Raw genomic sequence first — 12,816 nt, 5'->3', positions numbered from 1 at the left:
GAGACCAATTTAATAATATATTGAAAAAAAACAACGACCGCTTTGAGACAAACATTTATTTTATAATGATAGCATTTATTACATGAGAAAATTATGCGAATTTTACAACAATATGGCACACTTTATTATCACACAATTTACAAGCATTTCTCAACCAAAGTCCTCAGCTCATGACCTCGACGTCGACCTCAGAGTCCTCGGAGGAGGAGTTCAGAGGAGACTCGAGCACCTGCGTTGAGTCGGCCGCACTCCTATCCATTTCGCTTCGGGACGCGGTGTCCAGGGGCAGGGACGAGGTGTCCAGGGGCAGGGACGAGGTGTGTCCTATCAGCACGTTCGATGACACGCACACGCCGCCAGAAGAGGTGGCCGTCGAAACTCCCAACTTCGCCTCTTTGCTGTGCCGCCACTTCATCCGGCGGTTTTGAAACCAAACTTTCACCTTCAAAAGCAGAATGCATGCCAATTTTCTTTAAAATCTCTTTAAAACTTCTACAAATTTGAAAAAAAAACTTCAAGACAATAAATTCACAAACTATAAATAGCTAATAAATAACATTTTGATTTCTTGATTTTTAATTCAGATGGAAATATGATTTATCTACTGTTGCAGTAAATCCATTAAGAGAAAATCTATGATAAACAAGCTTCACTCTTAATTTTCCTATTCAAATAAATAAATAAATAAATATAAGAATGATATGCCTAAATAAATATAAATTTCCTGGTGTTTGAAAGAAAAAAAATCAAACGCTTATTCTCAGCCAAAGCAAAAAAGGGTAAATATTTACACTACAGCCTCTAGGAGGGATTTTATAATGGATTCTAAATCCAACCATGGATTGTTTTATGGTCACGCGCGCGCTATATGTGCGCTTTGATGATTGCTGCTTTGCCCCATTCAGTGCTCGCTGGTGGAATGCGCTGCTCGCATAAAACGCGATTGACAGAGAAAGAGCCATCGTCGCTTCCGGTTCATATAAAACTTCATCTAGCCGCACTTATGGGGCGGCGAGAGGAGGTCTAAGTTTAGTTTATAGGCGATTTTGTTGATTTTATTGATGGCCATATTGCTTATCAGCCGGCAACGTGATCAAAATCTGTCAACACCCGAGTGCGGCACTCCCTCGGTCTCAAACCACTTTTCCTCGTGTCGGAGAGCAGCCACAATGTTTATGAAAAACTTCATCAGTTTTTAAACATTTTTTATCCATCTCATATACAGTATAATGACTGTGGAAAATTATTATTAAAAAAAACACTTAAATAACATAATTTAATTTTTACCTCACATCCTTTTATTATTTTTTTAAATTGAAAAAAATCTAAACGTTACTTATTCAAATAATCCTGTAATTTTTGCGTCATAAGCGAGATTTTTATACCTGCGCGTCCGTGAGGCCGAGGGTTGCGGCCAGTTGCCTTCTGTCCGGCTTGGTGATGTACTTCTGGATCTGGAAGCGCTTTTCCAGCCCTTTGCGCTGCAGGTTGGAGAAGACGGCGCGCGACCACGATCTTTTGCGTTTACTAGAACCTGGCGCCGAATTTTGAGCCTCGTTGGGCGAGCCAGCTGAGTGGCTGGGCTTGGTTCCGAGTGGCAGGTCATGGTTGTAAACTGCAACAATAGAAATGAAAATGAACTTGAAAAAATAATAAATACAGATAAGAAAAAAATTTAGTTTAAAGGATTAAGGCTAGAAAAGAGTTCTTTTGATGGAAATAAATAGATCAGACAGATTTGTTTATTGTTTTTAAAATCAAATTAACATTAATTTAGTAAAAAGGTATGCTTTTTTTAGGATATTTCCTGACCCCAGCTTTACCAAGTTACTGTTATATTGGTTCTTTCTGTTTGTAATTTCATAAAAAAGGCTTAAATTTAATCGCATTACAACCACAAGCCCCAGTATTAACCCGTTCTATTTTTAAACTTTTCCTTGTTCTCCTCTTTTTTACATTTTTCAGCTGCTGTCACCAACCACAAGCTTTAACCGATAAAAGAATAACTCTGTTGTGCTAGTCAAGCTTGAAATTTTGTGAGTGATAGTATGAACATGAGTATATGAAAGTTGAACAATCCATTTAACAATCTTTTGAGCCTTTGTCGACTATAAACGGCTGCGGCTTCTGCGAGGCCAATCGAAGGCCTTTTATTTACGCGACGTCTTCTTTATTGCCGGGCGCAGGGATTTCATTTGAGAGGGAAAAGAAGCAAAAAGAGCAGGAAAGAGTGTGTGTACTGCACGCCGCAGAGAGGCTGTCTTATTTCAGGGCTAATTTATGGGTTTACATTTCCACTTGGTGGGCCTTTTAATAACTTTCAAGACCATTTTTCACATTACGGCCCATGTGGCTGCTTCAGCAAGATACAATCGTCCCTCTCTCACTCCCGAACTTAACAAAACAAACACCGAGAGCAGCGGCTAAGCGGGCGGCCGGGCGGATGCATTTGAAATCATCAGACTGGCTGCTGACGAGCCTTTTTATTTTGTCTACATAGTCACGCATACACACGCACGCGGCTAATGAGATCTGATGATGACGACCAGTCGCTCCTTTTGCTCCTACACATGCTCATTTTGACGTCATGCCAACGGCTTTCGCGAGTGGAAGAATTTTCAGCGAAATTTGCAATTTGCACTCGCAGCCCAATGCACTTGGCATCCCTTGTTAAATTTTATGTTCAAGCAAAACTAGTGGAAAATGTGTCTCTTATCTCTTCCCCCTTGAACTCTTCATTATTATTATAAATGTGGAAAAAATTATTTTGGCAAAATCGCACTGTTGCAATTACTATTAGACGTATCAATGCTGGTTAGAAAGTATAAAAAATTATAATTTTAAAATTCAAATTAAAAAAATAATTTGAACTTAATATGATATTTAATATAAGCTTGTAAAATTTTAGTGTAACTTTATTGTTTTACAATAGCAATTTTTAATATTAATAGTTATATTTTAATTTTAACAAATAGCTTTATACAAAATTAATTTATGTGTTCAGCATGACTGTCCTAGCACGTTATAAACAATTTCGATAGTATGAAACGGTTTTGAAAAAATCCAATAAATTTTATTATGAGCGTATGAGCTGCATTGGCCAAGCCGCTGGTAGAGATTTGAACGCACTAAGAATCCAAAAATAATGCTTGCTAGTGCGATTCGTGAGCTGACTGATCAGCAGCAGCATATTACACAACACACGCCAGCAGCGAATACAAACCACAGCCGACAGAGGCTTCTTGTAAACATTCTCACTCTTTCAAAATCCTAAAATCGAGCGAGTGAGGAAGAGGACCACCTAAAATCCCATAAAACCTATATGAAGAGTAGATTTTCTCAAAGTGAAACAAAACACCACCAAAAATTAAGGAGCAACACATTGCCGTTTTCTGAGAGAGCGAGCTAGAGGGTAATAAAGATGGCCAGATATGAGGCCTGAGAGAAAGAGAGAGAGAGGGCGAAAGTAGGTGCAGATGAGATAATGATCACGCCGGTGTGGCCTGTGACAAAGCGCAGAAGGTGCAGACGCCGATATTTTTTTTAAGAAGCGAGAGACAAAAAATCGACTCACATTACACGTGTTTTCCGCTTGCATTTCGCTCCTCGCTGAGAGACGTGAAAAATAGCTAGTCTTTCTGGCAAACGAAGCAAATAAACATGTCATGTTTTAACACCCCTTGAATTAGGCCAGAAGCAACAGGAGATGATAATTGGGCAGAGCTGTAGCATTTGTGTCTTCTTTTTTTTATAAATAAATTTGCTGCTTATTTTTGACGGGGGTAAGACTAAAATAAACAATGAATCAGTTAGAGACAGAACAATATGTTTTGTTCATGCAATCCACTCAAAATTCGTCCTCTTTTACTATTGTCTTGCAAAAAATAAATTGCTGATTTATTTAGCTAATCTCGCTCGAGATCATGTAAATTACTATTTTAATATATGCTGAATTTATTTAATTTTTGTCACCTTCACGTACTTGGAGTGGTGGGTAGAACTTAGCATTGCATGTTAACACGATTTCCTCTACGGAAATGTGCTTACAAAAATTAATTTGCCTTACTGACGAAGGGAGATCAATTTCTGGTACCGCAAACTTATTAATTCGCAATTTCAGGCACTTAGAGTCACAATTAAAATTCACCGAAACTAAGTTACACAATTTTCTCGACGCGATTGTGCCTAAAATAATTAATTTAACTAACTGAGTGTACGTGTTATGCATTTTTTAGCTCAGCTGAATAGTGAGAAAGTGAAATTTAGATGGTCGGTATATTTTTTCGCTTAAAACATGCTGACGTTAGATAAGACAATCAGAACAAGTAAGAAATTGAATCCTGGCATAAAGGTATCCCTGTTGCTGCTTTAACGGCATCTGACAGGCTCTGTATTCGTTTGACCTGCAAAATCTGCACACTGTTGGAACTGTCATGTTTAGAACTTTCAGAACCTGTTCGATTTGGCTCTTTGGAAGCCATCAGGGCACTTAGGAAACACCGTGATGTGCTCAAATTGTCGTAAATAGGTCTAGGAATAAAAAAAATTCTTTCCAAACTGAATTCACCACAGAAAATAAATAAAAAATATTTGCTGGTCTTGTTGAACTTTCCACCTGTTCATTTAGAATATTGATCTCACAAAAATTTTAAAAAAAGTAGCAGAAATAAAATTTAAAATGTCTCTTTCTAATAAAGGACTCGTTAAGTGGCTCTCAATTTTTTTCCCTAGAAAAATCATTTTCGGTGTTGCGTTGCGAACACTTGAGAATGTTTACAGGCCATCAATTGAGCATACTTATGAGAGTTCAGTGCACGCATGCCTCGCTGGAAATGTGTGTGGCAGTCGTTGGGATACAACACACACCGCGCGCAGCCCCGCAGTCGGTGGCGATATTATGTTTAAGGAGGCGCTGAAAAAAAGCGAAAAAAGCGGTTGGGGCCGCGGGCTGCGCTTTTGTTGCTGCGAAAACAAACATCACTTGACTTGAAGTGTGATTTATCCGGACTGGAGGCACCGCGTGTGCAAGCGGCCGCCGGCCGGGAGAGTCACATAAAATTATATTATGGGCCTACCCCCGGCCGCCCCCGCAGCCCGCCGCTCCATCTGACACAAAACACACACTCTCAACATTCCTCCACTTAATTATAGCTGGACCGCTCTCCCTTTTCGATTTACTGCTCTCATCTGCTGAAGAGATCTGCCCTCGTAAAACATCAGCCTGCTTATCTCCACTTTTTGCAAATGGCTCAAGGTGATGATGGTTTCTGCTTTATCACTCTGGACAATTTTTTAAAGATGTTCTTGGAATGGAGATAAATTTTCTCTTTTGTTGTGAAATATAATAACAAAGTTTACAAAAAATACGAGGAGTTTTTCAATTAAAGCCAGAAATGTTAAAGCTCAATGAAAAAATATTTTAAACTTGTGGTGGGAGCGTTAACCATTATTTTATCATATTCACTGTTGAGTTGATATCTTTGTGATTCAGTTCTTAACTCTACTTCCTCAAGTTTGCAAGAAGGATAAGATTTATATTTATAAACACAGTTTACAATCAGTGATCTGTACAATCAAGCAACGAAATAAAATTAATTTTTATGACCGTCTCATTGGATATAAGTTTTACCAAAATTTGTCTGTAACTCAGCTCTTTTCAAAAATTTCAATAACTTTTGTGGAAAAATGACACTGTGTTTTAGTAACCAAATTTTATGGGATTTATAGTGTAAAGACAGTGTTACACAATATTGAGATTTTAAGATTTAATATACATGCGTGTTGGGTTAACTCCACGCACCAATTTTATTCTCACACTCAATTAGTTTTCTACAGCTTGATAATTTCGATGGAAGCATTATTGATAAACACTCAATCAAATGAAGCGATTTCGTGCTTGAACGACGCCACCGTACAGGGCGTGATTGAGCTGGGAGGAAATGCGAGCGAGTTTTTGTCTTTCAGTGACACCCAGCTTGACGGTAACTTGTGAGAAAGATATCAAACAGGCTGTGCAGTGATGCTCCTCGCCAAGTAATAATTCGCCGTCTATTTGTTATTCCAAGCTGAATGAGCGCTAAAACGCGCGCGCTGAGCCCAAAGGGCTTGAGGGAGAAAGCGCAGAATGCGCGGGTTTAACGAGGCTAAGAAGCTTCAGCATCAGCACGCCCCACAATTTAGCAGCTTGTGTTATTAACTACGTAAAATTGAAAGGCGGCGTAGCAGGAAAAGTGTGAATTTAATTTTAAATAAAAGTAAAATTTTGTACCTTCCTCGGGAAAGAAAGGGAGCGCTTGTTCTCTCGTCAACCTTCAGAATATATTTTCTAGAACATGAAAAACACAGATGTTGACGACAATTTTCATAATTATTTGAAACACTACAATTATCGGACGAATTTTATATCTTACCCCTAATTTATTTGATAACTCTGCAGAACTAAAGCTGAGAATATTAGACAGTTTTTTTAGTCAATGATGTTTTTAGACTGTTTTTGTGCAGATTAGATGACTTCAGATGAGTTTTAAAGGCATATTTTTTAGCCCAATTGACAAATTTGTACAGTTAAAATTTTGCATTTTATGACAACATATTACGTTTTGGTCAAAATTTCAAGATATTTTGTTATTTTCATGAAGATAAAATGATACCAATCGTACGAACATAAAATGGACCCATTTTTGTGTTGTTTGTTTGCTCATGTTTTTTTTAAATAAATTATTTAGAGTTATAAATTTTCCTCCTCAACTGAAAAATTGTTTGTTTTCTATTTTTTAAGTACAAATATAACTCTTTTTTTATCGAAAAGCTATTAAAAAATCTTTCCTGAACCTATAATTTTTATACTTTCTTACATATACCACCGACGTGAACAAGGTGAATTTTTCCTTCTTGGGAAGAAATGTGAAATCTTTGTTGATGTTCGAAAGTAACATAGAATTCTTTTGCTAAATTTATCGAAATAACAAAAGCGAGGGCAGTTGTGTTTGTTTTAGCCTGAAAATAGCAACAAAATCTAGTTTCGCGTGGGAAATATGTTTTGAACAAACAAATTAATGTTAATTGGTTAAAAATTGCTCAAAAAATCCTGAAGCTCGAAGCAAAATAAGCAATTATTCATGGTTTTTAAGTTTTAGATAATTTTATGAAGGTTCAAATGGCTTAAAATTGCATGATTCGTGCTTTTTTGATAGTCCCCTAAAGATTGGAATCTCAGAAAAAATAGGCAACCGTCTAAATTTCACATCCCTAAACGGAACCATAGAATCAAGAAATTCGTTTGAATAATGTTAGTAAAATATTTTGTGTTAAATAATAAATCCATTTAAATTTTATTTTTGATTTCTTTATCGAGAACCAAAAATGGGTCTTGCTATTTCTTGGATATATCATGTCAGGAAAAAAACAACAAATATTTTAAGAAATAGTTATCAAGATTGGGAAAGGAAATAGATATACCACTCATATTTTTTTAGTTTGCAGGAAACTATACCTCTTATTAAGAAATAATTTTAATAAAATAATGGATTTTCCCCGCACTTCAAAGTACTTAAATAACTGTATGGACCGATTGCACTTAACCTACCCTTAAATTCAATTTTTACCTTCTCAAAGTGAAAACGAAGCTGGACATGAATTTGAAGAAAGTGGAATACTGAAGTTGTGTGACACTTACTTGTTGCGTAGTGAGGTTGAGTGCCCAGGTGGTTGTGGTGCGGTGGCAGGTAGGGCAGCGGTGCAAAAGGGTAGCTGGAGGCGGAGTGAGCGAGCGGGGGCGGCCCCGACACGGTGCAGCAGTGCAGAAGGGAGCTGACGCACTCAGCACAGGGCACCGGGTTGCCCCCGGGGTCGCAGCTGCCGCAACACCGCTGCTGCTGCTGACACGAAAACGCAGAAACCCTGCTGCTCGCCTCCACAGGAGATGTTTGCTGATGACCTCCGCAGTCAACTGCAAAGAGGATATTAGAAAAAAATTAAAGTTGAAAATTATTTGCTTAAATTTTCTCAATAAAGCAATTGAGTAATAATTTATTTGTAGCCTAGCACTATATGCAACCGTCGCAACATTCATGTGAATTTGTTGCATATATCGTAAATAACATTGTGTTCTAGTTTCAAGAGGCTTCAAAAAATTATAAAGCACTGTACACTGTTTCTTTTTTATTTCTCGGGAAATATTTACGTTTTGATGTTTTTCCAGGTTATTTTTAAACGGAACTCAACATCGCTGATATTATTAAAAAATTTGCCCCTCGACCTAGAGAATATACACATCAGAATAAAAAATGTATTTCTACTCTATCCTTTTCATGCTATTTTATCATCATGCCAATATATGCATGTTTTAATCAAATAGGCCGCGAAAGGAATTTTTGTTTGTATTCTTGGCGATGAGGTCTGTTTTTTAAAATCTTTGTATATATCAGAAAATCAAATGAAATTTTAAAATCAATTTTGTTATGTTTTAGGGGCAAATTAAAATATTCGATAGAGTATTATTTTATAATTAAAGTTGGTAAAAACTTAAATTAAAGCGATGAAATCCAAGGAAAGTTTTGTTGACAGTTTTTCAACTTTCTTTTTAAAATACTGGGTAAAAATTTTTTGAGTTAACATGAGTAGATGAAATGTATTTGAAATGTTTAACGAACAAACATCCCGTTCCCATTTCTTTGTTACTTCGATCATTTAAGTAATGAGATAATAATTAAATAGGTCGAAATAAATTCGTCTTAATAATGGACCGCAGAAATTTTTAGAAATTGCACTGAAGGAATTGCATTGATTACATTCTGTAGAAGGACCTTTTTCGATTTAATTTGATCAAAATTGGGAAAATTTTAATCCTTTTTCTTATCTGATTAATTAATTTTTCAAATATTAACAAAATTTGCAATGCAAGAGGAACATTTTGTAAAATAATTTGCAAAAAATAAATCTTCGGTCAATTTTCATGCGATACCGCACCTTGCGGGTCTGTCGTTTTGACGGCAGTGTCAGCCAAAATGCGGTCCATGCCGAATTTGAGGGCCTTGCTGGTGGCGGCCGGCGGCGACGGCTGCTGCGGACGCCGGTCCATCAGCATGGTGGTCATGGCAGCGCTGACCTCGTGGCTCATGGGCAGAAACATCATATCCAACTGAGCGAGAGAGTGGCTGCTGGGAGCCGAGAGGATGAGTCTCGAGCGCCGAAATGGGCGCTGCGAAGGCGGAGTCTGCTCCGGACGGAAAGGCAAATCATTCGGCCCTGCGTCGCACCCCATTGAGCACGCGCATCTTCGCGAGAAGAGACACAAATACTCTTGTTGATTAAGGTAATTTCCCTGACAAAATGGAGGGAAACAAAGGGTTTAACATTTTAATATAGTGATTCCATTTTTATTATTATTTTACATGATAGTCTATAAAAACTTTTGTTACATTAGAAACTCCTATTTATTTTTGATAAAAAAACTTATTTTAGTCGAGTTATTATAACCTAATTTTTAATTCAAATATGACATGTCTATAATGGGAATAAATCAAACCAGGCTTCATCCTCGTTGCAAAATTGTCGTTTTAATTTCTCGACTATAGTATGAAGTGTCTAGTTTTGCAGTTGTATTAAGAATAAAAAATAGAAGAAAATACTGTTTTTTTTTGCCATATAATTTAACAGATTATTAATTTGAATGATTTTTGTACTATAATACAGCGTGTGTACTGAGCAATCGCAGCGGAAGTGCCTTAAAATCAAAAGTAACCGCTGGTGCCATCTATTGGCGGCTTCGGACTTGGGCTCTGGATTTCGCAAAAAAATTATGATAAAATTTATCAAGTGAAATCCTGAAATTAATCGCTTATAGCACGATTTAAAAAGGCACTCAAATTATTGGCCTGGCGGGGGATAAAGCGCAGTCAGCAGCATACCTCGTTTGTCATGCTTCCGTGACTCATTGCCGGCCCGAGGTATCGCGTTTCATTCAGGCTTTATGATTTAAATTGAAAAGCAGATATTTTTCTTATCCCCATTAAATTTATTTCTCTAAGCGACTGCGCTCGCACGAATAATAAAAACCACCGTCGAGAGTGTGATTTCGAAAGGAGCCAGGGTGCAAAATTATGGGCGACGTTTTCACACCGTGCTAATGGCCACACTTTCCACGCATTAAACAGCGGGGTGGCCGCTCAAGTAGAGTCCGACTGCAAGATAATATGTTGTTTCCTTGGCACGCACATAAAAAACTATCGGATTAAACGTATAAAGTGGCACAGAAGCAGCAAATATCAGGTAGAGTCTCGTCGTGAAATTATTAAAATTGTTTGGTGAAAAATCGTTCTTAATTTATTTAGCTTACATATCGTAGGGCGATTCAAGGATGATGTGTAAACACAAATTTACAAAATTTGGATATCATCTAGATTTTGAAAGCAAAAGTTTATGGATTAAAATTCTAAATTGATATTTGATATCATTTCAAACAATGAGACATTTGAAACTAAATTTGGATTTTTTAAGACTCTTTTTTTAAATTGAAATATTATAATCCCTGCTGGATAAAGGATTAGATCTGTAAAAATCATGTAGAAATTTTTAAAATAGCAGCCCTCTTATTTAGGATTTAAAAGCCAATTTGCAAACTTTTTACTTAAAAAAATCTACATTTCTAGTACCTTTATCCCTCCTGTACTTAAATCACTCCATTTGAAAATTAAGCAAAAGTAAATTCGGATCCATTTTTATGATTTGAGGTGAGAGTTGGCCTGGAAGAGCAGACTGCTGGTGTTAGGGGCCGCGAGACCCCGCTGGGGGCCGCCAGAAAGCAGCCTCTTCTTCACATCGCGCCGAGGCCAATAATCGCTGCGGTGCAACGCAAAACAAAAATTTCCTGTTTACAATATGCACGGGCTGGCGCGGAGGCTAATGAGTGGCGAGGCGACGACTGCTTCTATTCAGACGCGTCGCGTTGTTTGGCCAGCTGATATAATTATCGCAGGACGAGAGAGCGAAAGAGAGATGAATGTGCGCAAAAGAGCTGGGGCCACACAGGCAGCGCGACACCCGATCCAAAGGCCCCCCGCCGCCCCGCACCGCGACATGCATAATAATAAATGTTGCCAGCACTAAGCAGAGCCGAATAAAAACGCGTTTATTCGCGAGCGCGCGAACGCAACACCGATTTATTTTCGCGCATTATTAGCACTTGTTGTTATTGCAACACACACACACTCACGCTGCTTTTCTCTGCTTACGTTTTATTTCGCTTCCTGCTGCTGAATAAGAATCGCCATCATTAGTTTTTATTTTCCTCGCGCACTCCACCGCGTCCCATTTATTTTTACACGGCCGTCAAAGGAGAACCTCAACTTGTCTCTTTGGTATTTTCTTTATTATTGACATAATTTTTTTGCCCACTGTTGCGCAATATTATTTGCAACCACCACTCTAAAATATCAACGTGTAATTAAAAGATTTAATTGGGTGAATACAGGAAACAGTTTACACAAAAAATATTTTCAAAAGCATAAAAATATATGTTTCAAAATTGTTGCTATTTTTGCATAATGTTTAAAAAATTGTTCTCATATATGAATTATTAAAGTAAATGCGATGACTTTTTTGGAATGGCCTTTTAATTCAAAAAGAAATTCGAGAATAAATAAATACAAATAATGTCCATTGAAGAGAAAGTGAGAAAAAAGCAACTTTGAGTAATGCGGTCTGTTGTCAAGAGGTTTATTTTTGGGGGTGGAGGGTAAGCACCGTAAACATTTTAGTTCACAAAGGGTTCCAATGTACATTGTTTTTAAACAACACATTTGGGGGATGATATATTGCCGTTTAAGGAATTATCAAATTTATTCCGTTAAACTTAGAGAAATGAAAAATATTTACATAACATATTTTATTTATAATTGTTTATTATTCATGCTGTAACTTCAAAGTCTTATAATACTGATGACTGGTGGGTATTTCATAGAATACTTGAACCTATATGCCAATTTTGTCCTCCTATCAGCGACATTTAGAAATTGAGGGAATTATCAAACGTACTGCGTCTCCGGTGTTTACATTTTTAAAGCTTCTGTAGCTGTTCTCAGCACAACCAAACGTCATTCATTTGAAAAATTTAATTGAAAAAATTCCACCTAATGAGTGCCAGAGATATTTTGATTCGAACAAAATACTGCTCTTTTTGTAAACTGGGGAAACTGCATTTTATTACCATCCCGCAGCTGCAAACCTTTCCAGCTTCCATGCTGGCATATTTAATTTTTGGTCATAATTTTTACCACCGCAACTTGCCAGCTTTATTTGTTAATAATTTGTGTGCGAAGTATTTTTCGCAGCATGTGTGCTCCTCAAAATTGGCACTGCGCGCGGTGAAGTGCTGGAATGATTGTCTCTACACACGCAACTGTAGAATGGGCCACACGTTTTTAAATTGATAAGGATTGATTTAATTAAAATCTGAATATTCGTCTTCTTTTATATTTCTTATAACAGTATTTTATCTCACCACCAAAAAACTTCTGACCGCTTTTAATTAAACAAATTGATTGTTATGCTAATTCTGTCCATTACAAGTATCAGTTGTTAAAAGTAAACTAAAGAGAGCAAAAATTAGAAATAAAAGCGTGAATTTTGGATACAGAGAAGAAATAAATACGCGATAGAAAAAATATGTATTAATAATTTCCCAGTTAAAATAAAATAAAACCTTTGAGTTTTAGTTATGAATTATAAAGATAAATCTTACGCAAGAAAAATTGCATTAGCTCAACTTGATGATATTTCGCATTCAGCACAATTCTTGTTTCGCGGCTTCCATTTAAA

The 12,816-nt window shown here is 37.0% G+C and overlaps 1 protein-coding gene across 1 annotated transcript; it reads right to left on the bottom strand.

The window, feature by feature from the left end:
• Positions 1 to 54: 54 nt before the first annotated feature.
• On the bottom strand, positions 55 to 9,299 carry LOC135942933 (H2.0-like homeobox protein). Its single transcript, XM_065489288.1, has 4 exons — positions 8,968 to 9,299; positions 7,676 to 7,948; positions 1,386 to 1,615; positions 55 to 442 (listed from the first exon to the last, which is right to left on the bottom strand). Exons 1-4 carry the CDS (start codon positions 9,260 to 9,262, stop codon positions 164 to 166), a joined length of 1,077 nt encoding a protein of 358 aa, XP_065345360.1. The 5' UTR covers positions 9,263 to 9,299; the 3' UTR covers positions 55 to 163.
• Positions 9,300 to 12,816: the final 3,517 nt, after the last annotated feature.

This window comes from Cloeon dipterum, chromosome 4 (genome assembly GCF_949628265.1).
Source record: "Cloeon dipterum chromosome 4, ieCloDipt1.1, whole genome shotgun sequence".
NCBI lineage: Eukaryota > Metazoa > Arthropoda > Insecta > Ephemeroptera > Baetidae > Cloeon > Cloeon dipterum.
The sequence above is the reverse complement of the archived record's forward strand: the minus strand, read 5'-3'. Positions and strand labels throughout refer to the sequence as shown.

Coding starts and splice junctions, on each gene's coding strand:
- LOC135942933 (XM_065489288.1), bottom strand. CDS start 9,262: ATGGGGTGCGACGCAGGGCCGAATGATTTGCCTTTCCGTCCGGAGCAG. Junction 7,949..8,967: donor CAAAACGACAGACCCGCAAG/GTGCGGTATCGC, acceptor TCCTCTTTGCAG/TTGACTGCGGAGGTCATCAG. Junction 1,616..7,675: donor TCAACCTCACTACGCAACAA/GTAAGTGTCACA, acceptor CTATTGTTGCAG/TTTACAACCATGACCTGCCA.